We start from the raw sequence: 23,910 nt of genomic DNA on the forward strand, positions 1-23,910 counted from the left end.
CTATGTTGAAGCCAGGAAATGAAGTAATGTTATTATTTAATGGCAGCCTAGTCGGTTTGTAATAAAAGAACAAAGAAAAAAACAGCACAGGAACAAGCCCTTCGGCCCTCCAAGCCTGCGCCGATCATGATGCCCAAGCTAAAAGAAAACCTTTTGTCCTTACTCGGTCCGTATCCCTCTATTCCCTCCCTATTCATGTACCCATCCAGATGCCTCTTAAATGTTGCGAATGTGCCTGCTTCCACCACCTCCTCTGGCAGCGCGTTCCAGGCACCCACAACTCTGCATGAAAACTTCCCCCGCACATCTCCCTTAAACTTTCCCCCTCTCACCTTGAACCTGTGCCCCCTTGTAATTGACACTTACACCCTGGGAAAAAGCTCCTGACTATCCACCCTGTCTGTGCCTCTCATAATTTTGGAGACCTCTATCAGGTCTCCCCTCAGTCTCCGTCTTTCCAGTGAAAACAATCCTAGTTTATTCAACCTCTCCTCATAGTCAACACCCTCGAGACCCGGCAACATCCTGGTGAACCTTCCTCGCACTCCCTCCAAATCTTCCACATTCTTCTGGTAGTGTGGCGATCAGAACTGCACGCAATACTCCAAATGCGGCCTAACCAACGTTTTATATAGCTAATGGTGGTCCGCCCTGCCGGGGGGGTCACCTTTGGCGGGACGGGAAGATTCTGCCGGCGGGAAAATCCCAAGTGTGTTGACATGAGCAGGTGAACGAACGTTCCTTGATGTCCAATGGTTGTTTACTCCCGTCACAGAGTGTTTCTGCATCAGTTTAGAATTAGCTAACTGTCTTTGTGCATTTATTAACACCCCAGTGAAACAGCATGACAACAATTAGGCTAATTTTCGTGATCAAATTTTAAACTCCTTAATCGTGTTCTGTACAGATTTCTGGTGTTAACAACATCAGCTGAAAAATAGCTATCTAGCCTAATCTAGATTTCTAGGTCTAGGCCCGTAGCCCTACAGGTAAAGGCACTTCAAGTGCATTTCCAAGTTTTTCTTTAAATGCAATGATGATTTCTGGCTTTGCCACTCTATGTGAGTTCCATACACTCTGTGGGTGAAAGAATTTCTCCTAAACTCCCCTCTGATCCTGCTGTCAATTGCTTAGAATCGATGATCATTGATTATTGACCTTTATGCTCAGGGGAATAGGTCCTTCCTATCCTAGGTCCCTCAATTTTATACAACTTAATTTAAACACTGCTTGCCTTCTCTGTTACATAAGAAAAAACAGTAAGAAGTCTCATAACACCAGGTTAAAGTCCAACAGGTTTATTTGGCAGCACAAGCCACAAGCTTTCAGAGCGCTGCTCCTTCATCAGATGAGTGGGAGTTCTGTTCACACTCACTCACTGAACTCCCACTCACCTGATGAAGGAGGAGCGTTTTGAAAGCTTGTGGCTTGTGCTACCAAATAAACCTGTTGGACTTTAACCTGGTGTTACGAGACTTCTTGCTGTGCTTACCCCAGTCCAACACCAGCAACTCCACATAAGAAAAAACCCAGCCTATCTTTCCTCATTGTGAAAATTCTCCATAGATCTACAGCACGGAGACAAGCCCTTTGGCCCAAGCTGGTCCATGCCGACCAAAACTCCCCGTGGCAACACTTCCGTAAATATCCTCTGCAACCCTCTCAAGTGTGATTTTACAACAGCTCGGCTGACTGCTGGATTTGTAAAGCTTTCAAGACCACTTTTTTTTTCTATGTTGCATGTTCTGCTTTGTCGTGAATGACTTTTCTGTGAGCAGATCGCTGCAGAAAATACTTCTTAAGAGGCTGGTTATTGAGTGTCAACTGACTGATCTAGTGCAGGAGGTATCTTGATGCCCTCAGGCTCATAAATCTCGGTAGGGAAGAGGATTGCATCAGAATCAGGAATGTTGGCTAGTTCCATACCCAATCCCATCTCCGTCACTTACTAGATTTGGGAAGCTCTGTTCAGTGCTGTTGCCCTTTTTAAAACGTCCCTGAGATTAGATTACATAAAGGCCTCGATTTTCCAGCCCTTCTGTTTTCCAGCAGAGTAGGCAGCTTGCCATTGGCCACCGGCAGGATTTTCCAGTCCTGCCGAAGTCGACAGCATTTTGTAAAGCCGGCCTGCCCTGCCACCTTTGACGGGACAGGAATTCCCTGCTGGTGGGAAGAATTAGAAAATTCCACCCAAGTGGAATGTTCCTTGACGTGCAATGGTTGTTTACTTTTGTCACAGAATATTTATGCATCAGCTTAGAGTTGGCTAACGGTCCCTGTACATGTATTCACACCCCAAAAGAGAGCTTTAAGCTCATTTCCTTGATTCTGTATGTCAAACCATGTTGTCTGGTTGGTAGGTGCCAAGAAACAGGCACAATATTGAACATCTACTGGTCCTTTGTCAACTGACCATTCCCAGAGTGGCACCAACCTGGAAAGAGCAGTGTAGACAGAAAAGTGACTCAAGAAGGAAACCTTAATTTCTTCAAGACTCTTATCCTTAATGATATGATAACGTTTTAAGTTAATGGTGGACTATCCACTTGTTTGCAGAATTCCTGCAAGAATTTTCTTCCAATTAAACTGGTTTTCACCAGGATGAGCCCAGGGGTTCAAGCAGCCTGTTGGGCTCTGGTTCCTGGAGATTCGCTGGACGCACATTTGAATTCTAGGTGCAAGTGTTTTCGAAGAATTTTCTAAACATTTAAAATAAAGTATTTATGAATTACTGGTACATTACAATTGGCAAAAGAGCAAAAGGAAACATGAGGGTCAGGATTCACCTCTTCCCCTGTCCATCCCCTCTCCCCATCCCTCTCCCTATCCCCCTCCCCACCCCCCTTCCCCCCATAAAAACAGGCTGAAAGCTGCTATTTTGTAAGTAGAACTCCAAGAAACAATATCAGAGAGGGTTCTTGACCAAGGGAGGACAAAGAGGGAGGTATTAAATAATCAACTGCTGTTCTGCTGAGAGTGTCCAGGAAATCTACAAGTACTGTAACTACAAAATTATTGAGGAAGAAATCTCTCACCCTCCCAAAAGCCTACTGAGTGCACCTGAAAAGACAAACCTCCAAACGATTGACTGCAGAAGCTGTCACAGATGTTAAACCGAATCTCAAGTTTCAAATCCTTCACTTCAGAAAGAAGGAATTCAAGCAACGGGCCTACTATATCTCACAGAGACTGATTTAAACGTTCATCTTTCGGTATCTTTTCCCTTTATCTGCATTGGAATCCTTGTATTTCAGTGAATCACTTTATCTCTTTCACCGAAGTAACTTCCACCAGTAGTTTTCTTTTTGTAATCGTGTCTGTTTAAGTCTAAAGCTTGTCTGCTGAATTCTATTTTAATGGTACCACTCAAATTAAAAAGCGCCCATGGACACACACACACAGATTTTCTGCTCAATAAGACATTGTTTACATGATCATGACACTAAAATTAAAATTCCCCTTTTAATTTCTGACCCGCCTGCTAATATCACCATCTGATTTTGGATTCCATGGCTATGCGGTGAAAGCGAGAGGCTCCAGTGCTGATATGGGTCATTTTAAGTTCAGGGTCAGAGAACCATAAGTATGTGGGCTGAGCATATTTAAAATCACATTTAAATCAGAGGGAGGTTCATATCAGAGTCCCAGTGTAGCCCTGTTAACAAACCGGGACAGTTTGGTCACTTCGCCCAGGAATAAACAAAGCACAGCAGCCAACACATATTCATGCAAGGCTCAAGAATGCTGCAGGAATCCCTCGCTGAACAGATAAGGATTTCAAGCAGCATTGTCTTTGCGGATTTGGGCTGTGAAGTGAGAGCAAGCATATCAGCCTCAAGAAAAGATGATGAGTGCTCTTGTTGCTGTCATCGCCATCAGCACTCCTGCTGCACCTATCTCACAGTCAATAAGCTTCACTCTTCAGGTAGAGAGAAAAGCACCTGGGCAATTCCACCAGCTTCAGAAAGAGCCTGCGTACAATATAACCAGCACACAACTAGCAAGAGTCCGTGTACAATATAACCAGCACACAACTAGAAAGAGTCTGTGTACAATATAACCAGCACACAACTAGAAAGAATCCGTGTACACTATAACCAGCACACAACTGGAAAGAGTCTGTGTACACTATAACCAGCACACAACTAGTAAGTGTCTGTGTACAATATAACCAGCACACAACTAGAAAGAATCCGTGTACACTATAACCAGCACACAACTGGAAAGAGTCTGTGTACACTATAACCAGCACACAACTAGAAAGAATCCGTGTACACTATAACCAGCACACAACTAGCAAGAGTCTGTGTACACTATAACCAGCACACAACTAGAAAGAATCCGTGTACACTATAACCAGCACACAACTAGAAAGAGTCTGTGTACAATATAACCAGCACACAACTAGAAAGAATCCGTGTACACTATAACCAGCACACAACTAGAAAGAGTCTGTGTACACTATAACCAGCACACAACTAGAAAGAGTCTGTGTACACTATAACCAGCACACAACTAGAAAGAGTCTGTGTACAATATAACCAGCACACAACTAGAAAGAATCCGTGTACAATATAACCAGCACACAACTAGAAAGAATCCGTGTACAATAAAAGCCAGCACACAACTGTGCCTGGCAAAGTTTGATCATCAGCACATACTGGACAATGATATACAAACTCTGAGCAATCTGTTAACTGCCACACCAGAATAGGAACCATATCCACAGACTTCTCTGCATGCAGCCAGTTCCCAGTTTACAAGTTAAATTAAAACTGGCTACAGCTAAAGTCAGCTGACAAATCTGGTGCCAACTCATTTCCAAATGGATTTCCCACTTGCTTTTCTGACTGCCAGTGCGTGTCAGGTGACACGGTCAGGTGGCTCAGTGGGCAGGCACTCTTACCTCTGACTCAGAAGGTTGCTGAGTTCGGATCCCACTCCAGGACTGAAGTGTAAAAAATTATCAGTTTCATGTAACATAATTTTGGACATTCATGGGCCTCCAAATCGACTGGACTGCCTCAGTAAAGATGACACTGGAAACTAGAATTTGTGTTTTAAAACTCTCCCCTCCTCTCTGGGAGGTCAGATACAGCTAATAATATAAACGTGATGTAGTAAAGATAACTAAATACTGAGAGAACTAAAATTAAGTGTCTGAATATTTTTCAACTGGCTAGAAAACCAAAGCAGATATTTTTCCTTCAATGTTCCTTATTAGTTGTTACGTGTTCTCACACAATTGTGTGATGTTTATATTTTACAGAGACGGAGAGAAAGCCAGAGAGGGAGTGAGCCTCACTTCGATAGTGGAAAGAGCAATAGAAGACAGAGGCTCCAGAAAGAAGAAAGAAGACAGAAGATTCCAGAAGATGACAAACCTGGTTATAATTTAGAGTGACTAAAAATGCTATTTTATTTGTTAATAGGTGGGAACTTATTTATCTAAACAGCATTCCATTATAAGAGTGTTTTATTCAGTTTGTTAACAGTTTAGTTAACCTGGTCACTGTTAGTTAGATAAGTAAATTGTTACTTGTTGATTCTGCAGAGTCTCAGGTAGTTATCTTGATTTAACCACTCAAAATTGCTGAAGAGCAGTTCGTACCACTTCTCACACGCTTGAACAGATTATGAGGCGAGCTATTCCTCTTTGAGTGGTTAGGTAGGTGTTGGTTCTCAGAGAGGGGATCAACCTCCAGTTCATAACAATACTTTGACGAGGCGTAGACAGCCACTGGGGCCTGCACTGTGCTGTCTCCAACCAAAAGATCCAAAACATGTGTCCAAATGGACTAATTACTTTCAAGGCAGATTAATGCAAGATGACTCCGAGTAGCCGAGGGTCTGACAGGAACAAGATCTACCATAGATCCTCCAGAGAAATTCATAAATTTGCCGGTAAGCTCAGTAGCTCACCATGCACTTCCTTAGAAGTTGCATGAAGTAGGAACACTGGAGCAGAAGTAGGCCATTTGGCCTGCTCCATCATTAACTTAGATCATGGCCAATCTGGTTATGATCTTAGCTTGACTTTCCTGCCTGTACCCCCATAACGCTCGACTCCCTTGCTGAACAAAAATCTGTCTAACTCTGCCTTAAATAAATTCAAAGGCCCAGCCTCCATTACCTTTTGGGGAAGCAAATTCCACATACCAGCTAGCTTTGGGAGAAAGAATTTCTCTTCATCTCTGTCTCAAAAGGGGACCTCTTATTTTTAAACAATGTCCCGTAGTTTTAGTCACCTCACAACAGGAAATATCCTCCCAATATCACAATCAAGTCCTCTCAGGATCTTAGATGTTTCAATAAAATCACCTCTCATTCTTCTGAGCTTCAATGGGTATGGGTCTAATCTTTTCAATCTTTCAACAGCGTCATCCCAGGAATGAGTCCAGTGAACATTCTCTGAACTCCTGCAAAACCAATTACTTTTTTTAAAAAAATAAGACGACCAAAATTGCACACAGTATCCCAGATGTAGTCACCTGTACAGCTGGAGTACAACTTCCCTACTTTGATGTTCCATTCCTCTTTTGATAAACGCCAACATTCCATTTAAAGTTTTTAAAGTTTTAAAGTTTATTTATTAGTCACAAGTAAGGCTTACATTAACACTGCAATGAAGTTACTTTGAAATTCCCCGAGTCGCCACACTCTGGCGCCTGTTCAGGTCAATGCACTCTAACCAGCACGTCTTTCAGAATGTGGGAGGAAACTGGAGCACCCGGAGGAAACCCACACAGACACGGGGAGAACATGCAAACTCCGCACAGACAGTGACCCAAGCCGGGAATCGAACCCGGGTACCTGGCACTGTGAAGCAGCAATGCCAACCACTGTGCCACCGTGCCGTCTTCTTAATCATTTGCTGCACTGCACATGTGATTAATGTACCAGGACACCTAGATCCCTCTGTGCCACCAAGTTAATGGTATGCTACCTTTCTCTTCCTCCTGCCAAAGAAAATGAGTTCACATGTATTTCATCTGCCAAATGTTTACCCACTCACTGAACTAGTTTAAGTCCCTTTGCAGAATCTCTCTCTCTCTTCTTGACAACTTACTTTCCTATCTATCTTGGTGTCATCGGCAAATTTAGTGGCCATACATTTGCTCCCTTCATCCAAGTTATTGATACAGATTCTAAATGGTTGAGGATCCAGTTCTGATCCCTGTGATCCAAAGATGTGCGGATTAGGTTGATTGGCCATGCCAAAATTGCCCCTTAGTGTCCTGAGATGTGTAGGTTAGAGGGATTAGTGGGTAAATATGCAGGGATACGGGGGTAGGTCCTGGGTGGGATTGTGGTCGGTGCAGACTCGATGGGCCAAATGGCCTCTTTCTGCACTGTAGGGTTTCTATGACAATCCATTAGTTACAAGTTGCCAATCTGAAAAAGACCTATTTATCCCTACTCTCTGCTTCCTGAGAGCCAACCAATCCTTTATCCATGCTAATATATTATCCATCCATCATGTGCTCTTATCTTGTGGAATAAAATTTGATTTATTATGACATGTGGTTTCTAAACCCCAGATGATTATCACATATGTGTTTCCAAACTCCACTCCCAAAAAGACATGCTTTAAAATGTTTCAAACAATGCTTTCTATCAGCTGTTTACATTAAGAATCCACATCAAGTTTTCCAACAACTTGTCAAACAAAGCTTCTGCTCCGCTTTTCACAAGGAATCCAGGACCAGGTTTTCCAAGTCTCCACCCACTTCCTTTATCTTGAATTGCAACATACATCCAAAATTCTACACAATCCCGGATACTCAGTCTCCATCAGAATATTACTGCTTCAAACACTGGAAATAAGGACACCAAATGTTACGATTACTTCAGGGATGTGGCTTGTCTGTAGCCAATCCCATCAGCTGTTCTCTTCATCTGTCTGACTTCAACTTCCAATAACCAGTATCCTGCTCCAAAAGGTTGCTGAAGAAGATTGGGTCACACGGAGTTGGGGGTAGGGTGTTAGCGTGGATTGGCTATCCAACAGGAAGCAGAGAGTCGGAATAAATAGGTGCTTTTCTGGTTGGCAGATGGTAACTAGTGGCGTGCCGCAGGGATCGGTACTGGGGCCTCAACTATTTACCATTTATATAGACGATCTGGAGGAGGGGACTGAGTGTAGGGTAACAAAGTTTGCAGACGACACAAAGATAAGTGGAAAAGTGAATCGTGTGGAGGGCGTAGAAGGTCTGCAGAGAGATTTGGACAGGCTGAGTGAGTGGGCGAGGATCTGGCAGATGGAGTATAACGTTGACAAATGCGAGGTTATTCACTTTGGAAGAAATAATCACGAATTGGATTATCTAAATGGAAAGAAATTACAACATGCTGCTGTGCAGAGGGACCTGGGGGTCCTTGTGCATGAGACGCAAAAACCCAGTCTGCAGGTGCAACAGATGATCAAGAAGGCAAATGGGATGTTGGCCTATATCGCAAGGGGGATAGAATATAAAAGCAGAGATGTCTTGCTGCATCTGTACAGGGCATTGGTGAGGCCGCAGCTGGAATACTGTGTGCAGTATTGGTCCCCTTATTTGCGGAAGGATATATTGGCCTTGGAGGGAGTGCAGAGAAGGTTCACCAGGTTGATACCAGAGATGAGGGGTGTTGATTATGAGGAGAGACTGAGCAGATTAGGTTTGTATTCGTTGGAATTTAGTAGGCTGAGGGGGGATCTTATAGAGACCTATAAGATAATGAAGGGGCTGGATAGGGTAGAGGTGGAGAGATTCCTTCCACTTAGAAAGGAAACTAGAACTAGAGGGCACAGCCTCAAAATAAAGGGGGGTCAGTTTAGGACAGAGTTGAGGAGGAACTTCTTCTCTCAGAGGGTGGTGAATCTCTGGAATTCTCTGCCCACTGAAGTGGTGGAGGCTACCTCGTTGAATATGTTTAAATCACGGATAGATGGATTCCTGATCGGTAAGGGAATTAGGGGTTATAGGGATCAGGCGGGTAAGTGGAACTGATCCACTTCAGATCAGCCATGATCTTATTGAATGGCGGGGCAGGCTCGAGGGGCTAGATAGCCTACTCCTGCTCCTATTTCTTACGTTCTTATGTTCTTATACTCCAAAGAGTTCCTCTTTGATCCTTTTACTTCAATATTCCTGGAGCTTCTTTTCCGTTTCTTGTTTTCTAGAATTTTTCGGGAGCTTTCTTTTGTGCGCCGCTATACGGCTTTTACTGCTTCTAGCAAAGCCATTCACTCTCTCGCTCCCTTGTCCAACTGCTAGAAATCTCGCTAAAACTAAACTCAAAAAAGCTTTCCTACCCCAAAATGTGTCCCTGGTTACTAAGCAACAACTTTATGCATCTCCTAGCTTGTTTACTTTTCATGCCTTAGCCCTCTCTAAGCACAGTTTGGACTGACCAAATCACATATAAACACCTTTGTCGAGCATGAACCTAACTATAGGTTTACCCTGCCTTACACAGAAACACTAAATTAAACCCATGTAAATCTATACCTTATTTCTAATATTTAGCAATACAAATATAGATCCCTTAAAACTAACTCTGCTTTCCTGATACAACAAAGAGTGGTTTCGATGAATGCATTTAAAAGGAGAATAAATAAACTTGCGGGATAAAGGAATATTGCATGATGCTGAGTTAGATGAGAAAGGATGGGAAGAGGCCTGAATGGAACATAAACATCAGCGTGGACTTAGCTGAATAGCCTGTTTCTGTGCTGCATATTCTAAAGGAATTCAATATACTATAAAAACTATTTTGTGAGAATGTTTCCATTCGGACATTTTATCGGAATCTCACTTAGAGGGGATGTATAACCACTGGAATCAAACTGCTACTCTACCTGTTCCAAAGGAGAGATTCCATTCTATACTTCTTCCCCTCCAACCCGATTTTCAATTTTGCTGATGACACCACCGTAGTGGGTCGGATCACAAACAATGACAAGACAGAGTACAGGAAAGATTTAGAGAATCTGGTAAACTGGTGCGGCAACAATAATCTCTCCCTCAATGTCAACAAAACAAAGGAGATATTCATCAACTTCAAGAGCGTAAAGGAGAACATGCCCCTGTCTACATCAAGGGGGTGAAGTAGAATGCTTGAGAGCTTCAAGTTTTTAGATGTCCAGATCACCAACAACTTGTCCTGGTCCCCCCATGCTGATACTATAGTTAAGAAAGTGCACCAAAGCCTCTAGTTTCTCAGAAGACGAAGGAAATTTGGTATGTCCACATCGACTCTCACCAAATTTTACAGCTGCACCAGAGAAAGCATTCTTTCTGCTTGTATCACAGCTTGGTATGGCTCCTGCTCTGCCCAAGACCACAAGAAACTTCAAAGGGTCGTGAATGTAGCCCAATCCATCACTCAAACCAGCCTCCCATCCATTGACTCTGTCTACACTTCCCGCTGCCTCGGAAAAGCAGCCAGCATAAGTAAGGACCCAACACTCCCCCGAAATAGTCTCTTCCACCTTCTTCCATTGGGAAAAAGATACAAAAGTCTGAGGTCACGCACCAACCGACTCAAGAGCAGCTTCTTCCCTGTTGCCATCAGACTTTTGAATGGACCTACCTCGCACTAAGTTGATATTTCTCTGCACCCTAGCTATGACTGTAACACAATATTCTGTGTTCTCTCCTTTCCTTCTCTATGTACAGTATGCTTTGTCTGTATAGCGCGCAAGAAACAATAGTTTCCACTGTGTACTCATGCATGTGACAATAATAAATCAAATCAAATTGTGCTTATTATAGTGTTTAGAATTCTGCCAGTCCAAGGCAGATGAAATAGATTTATTTTGTCCCCATTCACAGCAAATTTCATTCCACCAAGAACATGAATAGTGACAAGGGACTTACCACAGCAATCTCATTTAGAGTGTCACCGGAATGAAACACCACTTGGAGACATTTGCAGTGAAAAAAACTACACAGTGCCTTTAATGTGCAAAATGTTTTGGGTGCTTTGCAAGTGCATGACCAAAAAAGATTGGACACCAAACCACATAAGGAGATTTTCGAGCAGGTGACCACGTGCATGTTCAAAGAGGTATGTCTTAAGGAGCATCTTAGAAAAGGAGAGAGAAGCAGACAGGTAATGCCAGAGGTTAGCGCTGTTACAATCCACACAGCGAAACCCTAAACCAAACAGCATTAACTTTCGAAAATGTGTTGCATTTTAGTTGGATGAACCAGAGTTATAAAAAAGTGAAATACTATTACTATAATTTCTCAAACCAGTAGAACAAGGCAGATAACTTGGTGCAGTTATTCTCCCTAATTCCAATACCCTGAGCAGCAAAGATTATTTGTTGTAAGATCTTGTTCTTGTGTTGGAGGTAGTACTAAAATGCACAACATCGTGATTACTTTGGCTTGCCATTAACCTCAGCTCCAGTTGTTATACAAAGACATCTTTGAGGCTTCAGTGCAGCTATATAACCAGATGGATGATTTTTGGTTTGCCTGATCAAGTGGGTCATTTTCGCATCAAAGAGAAACTATTAAACTTGCAGAACTGAACTGCAGACAGAAAGAGTTCAACACCACCCTCTCTCAAAATCAAATTTGACCACTGAGCAACAGAACAACTTGCATCAAATTTAAAAGAGTAATTACTTTGATAAGGTATGTACTTACGAGGCAGTATAAAGCTCTGGTCAGACCCCATTTGGAGTATTGTGAGCAGTTTTGGGCCCTGTATCTAAGGAAGGCTGTGCTGGCCTTGGAAAGGGTCTAGAGGAGGTTCACAAGAATGATCCCTGGAATGAAGAACTTGTCGTATGAGGAACGGTTGAGGTCTCTGGGTCTGTACTCGTTGGAGTTTAGAAGGATGAGGGGGGGATCTTATTGGAACTTACAGGATACTGCGAGGCCTGGATAGAGTGGACGTGGAGAGGATGCTTCCACTAGTAGGAAAAACTAAATCCAGAGGGCACAACCTCAGGCTAAAGGGACGATCCTTTAAAACAGAGATGAGGAGGAATTTCTTCAGCCAGAGAGTGGTGAATCTGTGGAACTCTTTGCAGAAGGCTGTGGAGGCCAGGTCATTGAGTGTCTTTAAGACAGAGATAGATAGGTTCTTGATTGATAAGGGGATCAGGGGTTATGGGGAAAAGGCAGGAGAATGGAGATGAGAAAAAAAATCAGCCATGATTGAATGGTGGAGCAGACTCGATGGGCTGAGCGGCCTAATTCTGCTCCTAATGTTTTATGAGTCCAATATTGATCATTCAAAGTCATGCAATGTACTACAAATGTGCACTATCCAATGACTTGAATTATGTACACATAGCCAAAATGCAAAATTAGTTGCAAAATAGTTGAATTAATCAATCGACATATAGAAGGGATCATAATAACATTTTAATTTGACACTTCATGCCATCTGCATAACTATGGTTTAGGCAAGTCTCATCCAGCTAGAAGAAATAGTTAAAAGTGTCATCCACTGTTTGAAATTATTTTGACAGGATAAAAAGCATCCATACACAGTGCAGCATTGCATTGCAGCCCAACGTGCCATGCACTACACAACAGCAGAACATAGACACTGTTAATAATCCTTGTAATTGGGTTGTTAGGAGAATTCATGTGTTGTCAAGCATGAGAAATTACGTCAGGGAATATAATAAAATTAGAAAAAAAAATTTAAAGCTGTAGCTGTGTCTCTAATCATGCCACTTGTATGCCTTTCACCTCCCTTTCAATCTACGAAAGGTTGTGAATGTAGCCCAATCCATCACGCAAACCAGCCTCCCATCCATTGACTCTCTACACTTCCCGCTGCCTCGGGAAAAGCAGCCAGCATAATCAAGGAGCCCACGCACCCCGGACATTCTCTCTTCCACCTCTTCCTTCGGGAAAAGGTACAAAAGTCCGAGGTCACGTACCAACAGACTCAAGAACAGCTTCTTCTTCCCTGCTGCTGTCAGACCTTTGAATGGACCTGCCTCGCATTAAGTTGATCTTTCTCTATGCCCTAGCTATGGCTGTAACACTACATTCCGCACTCTCTCCTTTCCTTCTCTATGAACAGTATGTTTTGTCGCAAGAAACAATACTTTTCGCTGTGTTAATACATGTGACAATAATAAATCAAATCAAAAATCAATCCTGGGTTGGTTCCGTGTTTTTCTGTGATCATTTTCGATGATCAGGGTGTCCATTCATTCCTCAGCAGTATGTTCATCATATGCATCATTGGAGCTCAATTTCCAAATACACAGCTCTCCTGCAAAATGACAAAGCTTGTCAAGGTGGACACAGAGGAGCACTGTTAAAGTGTGAGCTGTAGAAACTGCCTTCATTGAAGTATTTTGCTGTCCCTTTGCAAGAGAATTAATTTCTTTTTCTCTCGAGTACCAGTTGGCACCTGGCTTATCTCAGCAAAGTTCTCTCTACATTAACACACTGCTCTCTGAAAGCTAACCCAGTTCTCACACACACCTTTTACAAACGCACACAAAATTAAGCAACACCCTTGCAAGCTCAGTGACTATAACTAATTGAAAGCACGTTAGAAGCTGACAGATTGAATTCTCTGTACACAGTGCTCTCTGACAGAGAAGGCTGTGATCATTCAGAGCGAGTGAAATCTGCTTCCGAACACAGATCCATTAGGAAGCCACCCAAGCTACGTTGAGCCAAGGGACCACTTGTAAGCCCAGTTTCAGGAAGGGTGTGGGATAATATTAAAGATAATAAATTGAGGAACTTCCGGCAGCTTTCGATTCCCCTCTGTATCTTCATTAATTGCAAAAGTCAAAGTTCAAAGCTCTACAAACATTCTGGATCTGGAAGTTTGCAACTGTCTGAGCCAAAAAAAAAATGTTTTGCTGATTAAAGCACAACTCCTGTGGGATTTTCCCTTCATTCCCTCTTCGCAAAACAGCACAAATCCTGGTGTATGTAGTGAACAATTCAGATTGCAGAAGACCCCAGATAGAGTGATCCTTCTTGAACTTGCTCAACTGAAATGAGGAGCGACAGATAAAGTCCAATAGCTCTCCGTGTACATGGACTAAACAGTGGGAGAACTATAAAAACCCAACAACAGTTCCTGATTCATCATGGAATAAACGGGAAATGAAACTTTTAATGAGGTTTGCTGTTTGGGTTTTGCAATGATTCTGTCTCCGGCTAATCAGTATCGCATTCCTCATTGTTAACTTAAGCAAATAAGAAGTATAAGCAGGAGTAGGCCATTTGGCCGTCCATGGGATAGACAACATAGAACAGACCACATCCGTTCAACTGAAAGTATGAGTCACAATCATCTGGCAACAGAAAATAGTAATAAAACCAATGATTAAAAAAAAGCGAACACATTTCTTTATCACAGTTATTCTCTCTTCAGGAGACAAGGACAAAACCCAAAACAATGCAGATGACATGTTACAGGATGCGATGTACCATCTCACTAGTCCTTCCTCATTCAGCACTTCTATATCTTTAATATGTACAGCTTGCACACACAGATCAAAATGCAAATGATTTCTCATACATGGTACACTATTTGAACGTTTTTGCTTGACAGAACTGTTAAGTGGGTCACTTTTTGTAATCATTTTTAAACATTGCACCTCACTTTACACTGTGCCATTGATAGAAAAACACAGTCACAGCTTTCAAAATTTGACCTTCCTCTAACCTGCTCCTTAATCAGATTTTAGTAAAAGCTAAGGCAGAGTGCAACCTACTTAGCTGCGTGTACAGGATAACCAGTTAATTTGTATTGTGGAGTCATCTACTATTTCCTGAGAGACTGCTGACCCTCTCACTCGCGTAAACAAGCTTTAAAAATTCTTCATTACTGCTTGACTGAAATTGTTTTTTCTTTTTTAGCTCGAAGTAAAGTTTATTTATTCGTCACAAGTACGGCTTACATTAACACTGCAATGAAGTTACTGTGAAAGTCATTCAAAGGGTTACATAGAGTCCTGTACATCTTACTGAAAATTACCACTTGGCATTTCATTACTCCAAGCAGACAGAAAAAAATTAACACAATGCCAAACTGCAAATGTTACGGCAGAACAGCCAAATGGATTCTCTGTTGTCATTTGCTTATCTGCTGTTTTCAAAATATAAGCTGATAAAGTGTGGTAGTGCGCACAAAAAAAATTAAAATGGAATCTGTGAATTATTTCAGACTTCAGAGTGTAATGGTTGCACAATTTGCCTGTGGCTTTTTGCATTGCCAATGGTAAGATAGGACATATTAAATGGCTAGGCCATCCCTAGGTTCAGGAGACTGTTTATTTGTGGAATATGAACAGAGGTGGCTTGGCCTAATCAGCCACGTTAATCTTATACGCCACCTGAGTGTCAGTCTTCATCCTGTGTGTGTCCATCATATTCTCACAATTCTTCAAACTTCATCTGGCCCTCAGAAATATTTACCTTCTTTCTTATTTTCTATACATGTTGACACTGGTCTGGCAGCTTTACCAACCTCAAGATGTCCATAGGTGCATTACAGCCCACCGAATCCTTTTGAAGCAAGGTCATTGTTCTAATGAAGGATATGTGCGGCAATTATGCCAACAGCAATATAATATTAGCCAGGTGTTGGTGAGGGATACACATTTGCTGTTGGGTTAACATTAGGAGACTATCCAGAAGACCATAAAATATAGGAGTAGAATTAGGCCATTCGGCCCATTGAATCTGCTCTGCCATTCAATCATGGCTGATATGATTCTCATCCCCATTCTCCTGCCTTCTTTCCGTAAACCTTGATCCCCATATTGACCAAGAACCTATCTATCTCTGTCTTAAAGACACTCAATGACCTGGCCTCCACAGCCTTCTGTGTCAATGAGTTCCACACATTCACCACCCTCTGGCTGAAGAAATTACTCCTCATCTCAGTTTTAAAGGAGCGTCCCTTCACTCTGAAGTTGTGCCTTCAAGTTCCAGTCTCTCCCATTGGTGGAAACAGCCTCTCCACTTCCACTCTATCCAGGCCTCTCAGTATTCTGTAAATTTCAATTAGATCGTCCCCCCATCCTTCTAAACTCCATCGAGTATAGGCTCAACCGCTCCTCATATGACAAACCTTTCATTCCTGGGATCATTCTTGTGAACCTCCTCTCGACCCCCTCCAGAGCCAGCACATCCTTCCTTAGGTATGGGGCCCAAAACTGCTCACAATATTCCAAATGGGGTCTGACCAGAGCCTTATACAGCCTTAGAAGTACATCCCTACTCTTGTATTCTCGCCCTCTAGAAATGAATGCTAACATTATCAATTGTGTTGAAGCATCATATCTGAACTCAATCCAGTCCCAATCTCATATCCACTGCTGTGCACTTCAGTATCCGGTTTCTGGACAGCAATCATGAATAGGACCTCTTGGCGATTTTCTTTTTCCAAGTCCAGGAATGCAGAAACCAACTCAATGGTCCTACAGCTATCTCAACATGGACACAAGAGTCGGCCTTTGGGGTCCTTGAGACCGTTCCGCCATTCAATAAGATTGTAAGTAATTTGCAACTTAACTCCGTTTATCTGCCTTTTTCTCATAGCCCTTAACACTTCTGGCTAATAAAAAATTAAATCAGTCCCAACTTTATGTTGAACAATTCATTTGACATCAATTGTCACATGTGGAAGAGAGATCTAAACTTCTACCACTCTTTGCCTGTGGAAACCTTTCTAAAACTCCCTCCTATTTTCAGGCACTGTCCAGTCCTGGACAGACTATGATCTGAAGTCCGGGATACGGACTAGGAACTGCGGATGAAGATGGTAGACTGTGGATTAATTTGCTTTTCTATCTGGGGAATTATTTTGCAATTTGCTTTGCAAATTGTCCCCTGCAGCACAATATAATAGGGAGATAGTGGTGTAGTGTGAATTCACTGGATTAGTGATCTGGAAGCCCAGTCTAATATTCTGGGGATATGGGATCAAATCCCACCACAGCAGCTTGTGAAATTTAAATTCAATTTTTAAAAATCTGGAATATAAATCAGTAATCATGACCATGAAACTATAATTGATTGTCACAAAAACTTATCTGGTTCACTACTGCCCTTTCGGGAAGGAAATCTTCCATCCTTAACTGATCTGGCCTACGTGACGACAGACCCACAGGTACGTGTTCGATTCTGAACTACTCTCTGAAATGGCCTGGCAAGCCATTCAGTTCAAAGAGGACAATTAGGGATAGACAAGAAATAATGGCCTTGCCAGCAACACCCATAAAAGATTAAGTTAATTCTGAGAACATGAGGCTAATTCGCCGCACTTGACACAGATCACACTGACCCCAGAGAATAGGGTGTGGGCCTAGAAACTGGTTTCGCACCCAGTACCAAACAGTTTGCGATCCTCCAGGCCTCTTTCTAATGGCAGGAACCAGATTAGCGAGGCAGATTAGCATATTTAAACACTCCTGGTCTCCACTAACAGAGACCTGGCACGATGGCCATGCTGGGAGGGGTGGGGGGGGGGGGGGATAGTGGGAAAGCCATTGCAGCACCCAGGTGGTTGGGGGCAGGGCTGGGCAATACCCATCAGGCAGTGACCTAACCGCCTGGCAGTGCCCACTGGACATCTTGGCATGAGCCAGTTGGGCACTACCAGCGCGCCAGGGGCAGTGCCAAGGGGGTGGGGCCAGGTGGGGGGAGTCATGCAGGGGTGGATGATGTTGGGAGCCATGACAGGGGTCAGGCAGGGATACCCACTGGGAGGGCCTGATGCTGGTGACCATTTTGGGAAGGGGGTGGGGGAACATGTCGCCAACAACTTGGGGGTGTCTCGATGTCTGTGAGGAAGGGGAGGGAGTCACCCAGCGCACGCTGAAATTTCACAAGTTGAACAATTCCTCATGTAAAACTTTGAGGTTCAGAGGACAGGGGTGGGGCAGGAGCAGCGGGGATGTTGTTGCTTGGGAATTCTTCAAATCACACCTACAATGTCAGGAGATGCCTGCTGAACAATGGGAGTTGCTCCTGCATTCTACTTGCTCAGAAATTCACCTTCTCCTGCAGCCCTGTCAGAGGGCTTCAACCAGGCGATGTATGCAGTCTCAATCACAGAATAATTACATGTGGGGAAAGGAAATGGCAACATCAGAACTGAATTGAGCAAAGAAACTCCCAGAACAGGGTGGTGTTCAAATTGCTTGTGGATATACAGGGAAGAGATTTCTGATTCAGCCTATGGGAGTGTGAATTTAAATTTAGACTCAGCTGATGTGCTTTGAGTTATTTTTAGTCTCAACATATCCACTGCAGAGATAGAAATGATCAACTACAGAGACAGTGTTGACACAGAACAGATCCTAGTAGGAATAAAGGGTTAATTCATAGAATCCCTGCAGTGCAAAAGGAGGCCATTTGGCCCATCGAGTCTGCACGGACTACAATCCCACCCAGCTCTATCCCCTTGACCCCACGTATTTACCCTGGTAGTCCCCCTGACACTATGGGGCAATTTACCGTGGCCAATCAACCTAACCCGCACATCTTTAGACTGTGGGAACACCCGGAGGAAACCCAAGGAGACACGGGGAGAATGTGCAAACTCCGCACAGACAGTGACCCAAGGCTGGAATTGAACCCAGATCCCTGGCACTGTGAGGCAGCAGTGCTAACCACTGTGCCATCGTGCCGCCCCAAGGGTGGCAAAGGTGACAAAGCTTCTCAAAGGAACAATCCCTACCAAGTGAGAATAGTTGTATAATTTATTTTCTCTGGAAATTATTGTACCATGCTATTTCGCACAGTTGTATGGTTGCTATGACTATTGCATTCTCAAACTCATTGTCATCATCCTGAGTATTGATATTTTTGTCTCTTTTACTTCTCAATTATCCTGTTGCTCTCTCTGATAACTCTTTTACCGTCTTCCTTGTTCATTATGCACACCTTTTCTCAGTGATTTAACTTTCCACAAACACTGCAGTTTGATCCATATGTAGGACATTTCCTCCATCTGTGAATTAATGGTTCTCCCTATCCCTTGCATATTTCTCTCTCTGTCTCACTCTCTGAATGGAGTGCATTCTTTTGTTGCTGTTTTGCTGCATCAATCTTGTCGCTTTCTTGTGACTTAACTGAAAGCTAGCCATTTGGGTAGTCAGTAAAATCTGCCTATTCTTGGCTTCATGTGTTTTTCCAATGTCTACAGTCCATGATATTGTGAGCTTGTCCTTTTGAATTAAATCTTATTTTATTTCAGGGGTGTCCAGAGCCCCAAATAAGCTGATCTTGCAACTTTTCATCTGTGTCCTTAAATTTAAATCTTAAATTCTTGTTACAAAATTGTCAATTCATAGATCCGATGATTTCACTTTGGCTAGAGAGGTGTGCTGAATTTTTCAAAATTTTGTCTGGGTTGTCGCTGTCATTTTCACTCAGCTTCCAACAAATTTAACATTTTCTCTCCACCCAGAGAGCTTTATAATGCAAGCTTTTTCACATGTGGGCACTACCACAGCAACATCATGGGTGGGGTGGGGACACGAGGAGAATGTGCCCCTCACTGGGGCTGGCACGGAGAGGTCCAGGAGGCCAACAATCGAGCTGGCCAGCGATCGGGAGGCCGGCAGTGTGGGGCATCTCCGCTCTGACAGATCGGCACACACGCAATGGCCCACTCAGCGCTACGCTGCCAGCCTCTCCAGTGAGAACAGGCCCCACCCCCGGACTTTCAGAGTGAGTCCCACTGGGGCTCAGAGTGTCAGAGATTCATTCTGAAAATCCCACTAAAAAAAAAATCAGCGGGAGTTACCCCAGTTTTCATGTGAATTCACCCCTTAGAACTTAGAAATTTTTTGGGAGAATGGTTTTGAAAATGGAAAGAAATGTGGGAAAAGCAATTTCAGTCAAACCAAAACTGGTAAGGCTTCCATCCAAAGAAATGTTTCACTGTTTTCTCACTAATTGCTACATTACCAAGTGTGTATCATCCCCAAACTTTAAAATTATACTTTGTATAAGCATTAGTCTTAATTTCTGTCCATGGAGGCTGCCAGTGCAAACTTTCCTCCAGTCAGAAAAATATCTATTCACCACTGCTCTATTTCACATCCCTTCACCAATCATATACCCATGGTATATTCCTTTAATATCACACACACTTAATTTCGGAATATGTCTGCCCTATTGTGGAAATTTATCAAATGCCGTTTGAACTTTGTACGTACAAAATGGGTGGGACTTTCTGGCCGCACACGCCCAAAAACTGGAAAAATCACACCCAAGGTCAATGGTCCTTTGCATGTTTCATTCAGTTCGATTCCCGTGGCAGGCGGGACAAGAAAATTTCCCCTAATATCTACTCCGCTCCCTTGTCAAAGTTCTTTGTTACTTCAAACGACTGTCAAGTTAGTCAGATATTGTTTATCTGGGAACAACTGTGTACTGGCTATACTTTATTAACCTTTCTAAGTTAGAATTAATTTTATCAAACTTTCTCAATTGTCAAATTGCATTTGCAAAGATCAATATTTTGACTGATCAAATTAAAACCATGATGCACGACAGTGCACTGCTGCCTCCCCTACCTCCTGCAAAACAGTCAGAAAAAATATCCAGAGTTAATTCAGCCTGAATGCTGCCAATGAAGATTGTGGACCATGATCCAAAGCACACTCCACCAAAATCCCAACCTTTTACCGAACAAGTAAGCGCCATTTAGTTTTTAACATTGCTTCATTTTCAAGAAATAACATTTTAAAAAGGAAAGGGCATCAGGCTTTTGCATCTATTGACTTACAAGTGCATAGTTTCCTTTATGACATTTAAACACAGTCATACAATAAGTTTTCACTCTGGTGTTCCTTGGCCAGATAATCTGGTCTTCATTAAATCAAGAATATTAACAAATTATTGCCTCAAAACAGATACTTGACAGAGGAATGAAGCAACAGATATGTATGGAAAATTTTCCTATGTTCAAGGCTCCCCAAGTGTAAACAAATAACTTTTGAATTGGTAACTTACAGCAATAAAACGGGTTTACCTCCGTATCACATAACCAACCACAATAAATTGATTTTTGTGTTTACTTCTGCTACAGAATGAGAATCTCTCTCTTGTCCCGATACTATCTCACTACTGACTCAGGATGTGGATCAAAGGTGGGTCAAATGAGTTGAGAATGGATGAACCTTAATCTCATCAAATTACAGATCAGTCTCGAGGGGCTGGGTGCCTTACCCCCATTCCTATGCCCAGTATGGATACTGATGCAACACCCACATTCAAAACATCAAAAGAATGACAGCAAAATACAGCAGAGAATTTTCTTGGCAAATATTCCACTCTGAAAACAAAAACTGACTTCTTCAGCAACTTGGAATATTCTTCAGCTTTGACAAAGGGCCATCTGGACTCGAAACGTCAGCTCTTTTCTCTCCTCACAGATGCTGCCAGACCTGCTGAGATTTTCCAGCATTTTCTCTTTTGGTTTGTAATATTCTATTGGACAAAACTTGACCTTGGGGTGAAGCAACACTGTCATGCTATTAAATAAAAATCCGCCAAAATCCCTCAGGTTTAAGCAGAGTCTGTAATTTCCTTTCATAAACCCTGCAAGTCAAGTTCATCTCTGTTGTAGGTCCAATCAAGATTTTATATTTAAGAAAACAGTCCTATTACACACACAGTTGGGCAATGAGTTTTTGGCAATGACAATCACATCCATAAAACAGTCAGGTCACTGAAAATGATGTTCAGGTCCACAGTGTCTTCAGAATCAAGGAGCTTTCTTTGGACTTAATGAATTGCAGTTGACTTTATTCCATCTCCACTGAATTAAGAAAATGGGAGAAATCAACCCTCACCTTTCCTGGTTAAATCAAACAGATCTCAACTTATGCCATAAACAATCCTTTTCAGATAGAATTGATATTCCAAATCCTGCTCCAGCTCCCCTTGCTTTTCCAGCTCCCACTCAAACAAGAATATGGGGTCAGTTAAAGGGTGATGAAATGTATCCACAGGATCAATGTTATCCCACAAGCCGCCAATATGGATCGATTTAATGCAAAAACAGAAAATGTTGGAAATTCTCAGCAGGTCAGACAGCATCTGCGGACAGAGAATAGAGCCAACGTTTCGAGTCAGGATGACCCTTCGTCAGAGTGGGATCAACTTAATGACACATGATGAACTGGTCACTTCTGTAAAAAGGAACTGCTCTGAACTGATGAATCATCCCATGTCAAGCAGCAGAATTAAAGCCACAAAGGGAGTCAATAGGAAATATCAGCACTTTGATTTGAACTGTCGCCAGATCTGGCAAACCACATTAACAAAAGACAACTGATAATGTAGAATATAGAAAGGTATTTTTGTTTCCCTTTCGAGTACTGGTTTGAGGCATCTTCTGCCCACAGGAACCATCTCAGAGCAATCCACAGACACCCATTAAAAAGGTTCAGGAACTTGTTTCACCTATATTTAAATATTAGACACATTGTAGAAAGGCCAATCCAATAGCGCCTGGTGCAAATTTCCAGCTTACTGTGTGGTCGGGGGAAACTAATACCTTTTTTATTTTTACTCCATCGTTAAAAGTTACAAAGCCAATGCTAAAAGTGGACCGTGCAAGTCTGAATCCATCTCCTTGCTTGTTCCAAACACCAAAATCAAATTGAATCCAAATCATGGTCCCTACAAGAGAGACACAAGAGATCCAAACTGACAACACCACCATAAAGCATTGCACTCCATCTTGGACTTGATCCATCACTTGACCTTGGCTAAAAGAGGAAAACCAACACCATCCTACTCATCCATTTTATCATCCTCCTTTCTCTCCTCCACTTTTCCACTTTCCATTTCAACTCTATTTCTTGCCACCCCACCCAGCCCCCAACCTATCTTTCAGGGTAACTGCCACATTCCTTAGGCAGTCCTTTAACAATCTGTACCTCTTCTCGCCATTCACACATTTTGATCACTTCCATGGACACTTTCAGCACCTTTCCCAACCTCCATTTACATTCCCTTTGTCCCATTCCACCGGCTCCCCACCCTCACAGTGCAAGTAAGTCTCTGGCGATTCTCTTTGCTCTCAACTCCTTAAGGGAAGGGTCACCTAGACTCAAGACGTTGGCTCTGCTCTCTCCCCACAGGTGCTGTCAGACTTGCTGAGATTTTCCAGCCTTTTCTGTTTCAGATTCCAGCATTATCTTGCTTTGACCAACCACCAACTTACCACCGCCTTTCGCTCACCACCAAAGCTGCTCCTACTTATTATCGGCCCAGCGAGGGGGATTAAGGTCAGTCTGAAATCTGGCACAACTTCAGAAAAAGTGCAGAAAAAATATGTTTTCGTCCCACTCTACAAAAAGCTATTAAAGAAAAAAAACCAGGCGGCTAACTACCGCAATAATGAAATGACTCCAAATAATGAATTGGGGAAAATGACAGCCGTCCAAACACTAGCTCACTGAGATAATGCTTCATGAACCCCCGAGGGAACCCAATGCTATTCCCAGAAGCTGCTTGGCTTTGTTATTTCCCAGTAACTCACCCATCTCCGCTGTCGCCAGGCACAGCAGTGCAGTCAAAGTCAACACCGAGGCAGTGTAACATTTCCTTAAACTTCCAGCCATGTTTCTATCTTCAATCCGTCCGAGCCGCAACCAGGCAATGGGGGGAAAGAAGCCAGGCGTTGTTTTCGCTTCGATAGGCCACTACTGGGGTCAATGCATCTTACCCTTAATTTGAGTTCAAAGGAAAGTGGGGGATCTGTCGGTGTAATCGGCTTTATACACAAGGGGCTGGCAGTGTCCTGCAATCTGAATAGAACATGCACACACAGTCAAATAAAAGGACTTTCTCAATCCTCTGCTGCAGCTCCAACTGCGGTTCCGCTCTGATCACCCATTCATAATCCCGTACGGCTGCTAAACCAACGCATGCTCACTCCCCACAC

At 42.8% G+C, this 23,910-nt stretch overlaps 1 protein-coding gene across 2 annotated transcripts in view; it reads right to left on the reverse strand.

The window, feature by feature from the left end:
• Positions 1-23,910, reverse strand: part of LOC144510106 (disintegrin and metalloproteinase domain-containing protein 9-like) — a 142,499-nt gene extending 118,589 nt beyond the window's left edge. Inside the window, exon 1 of one of the 2 annotated variants that reach the window (XM_078239381.1) lies at positions 23,506-23,910. In XM_078239381.1, the coding sequence (XP_078095507.1) occupies positions 23,506-23,587 (82 nt within the window). In that variant the 5' untranslated portion in view covers positions 23,588-23,910. The remainder of the gene's footprint in view (positions 1-23,505) is intronic. The other variant, XM_078239382.1, reaches the window with a different exon arrangement.

This window comes from Mustelus asterias, chromosome 22, assembly GCF_964213995.1.
Source record: "Mustelus asterias chromosome 22, sMusAst1.hap1.1, whole genome shotgun sequence".
Classification (NCBI taxonomy): domain Eukaryota; kingdom Metazoa; phylum Chordata; class Chondrichthyes; order Carcharhiniformes; family Triakidae; genus Mustelus; species Mustelus asterias.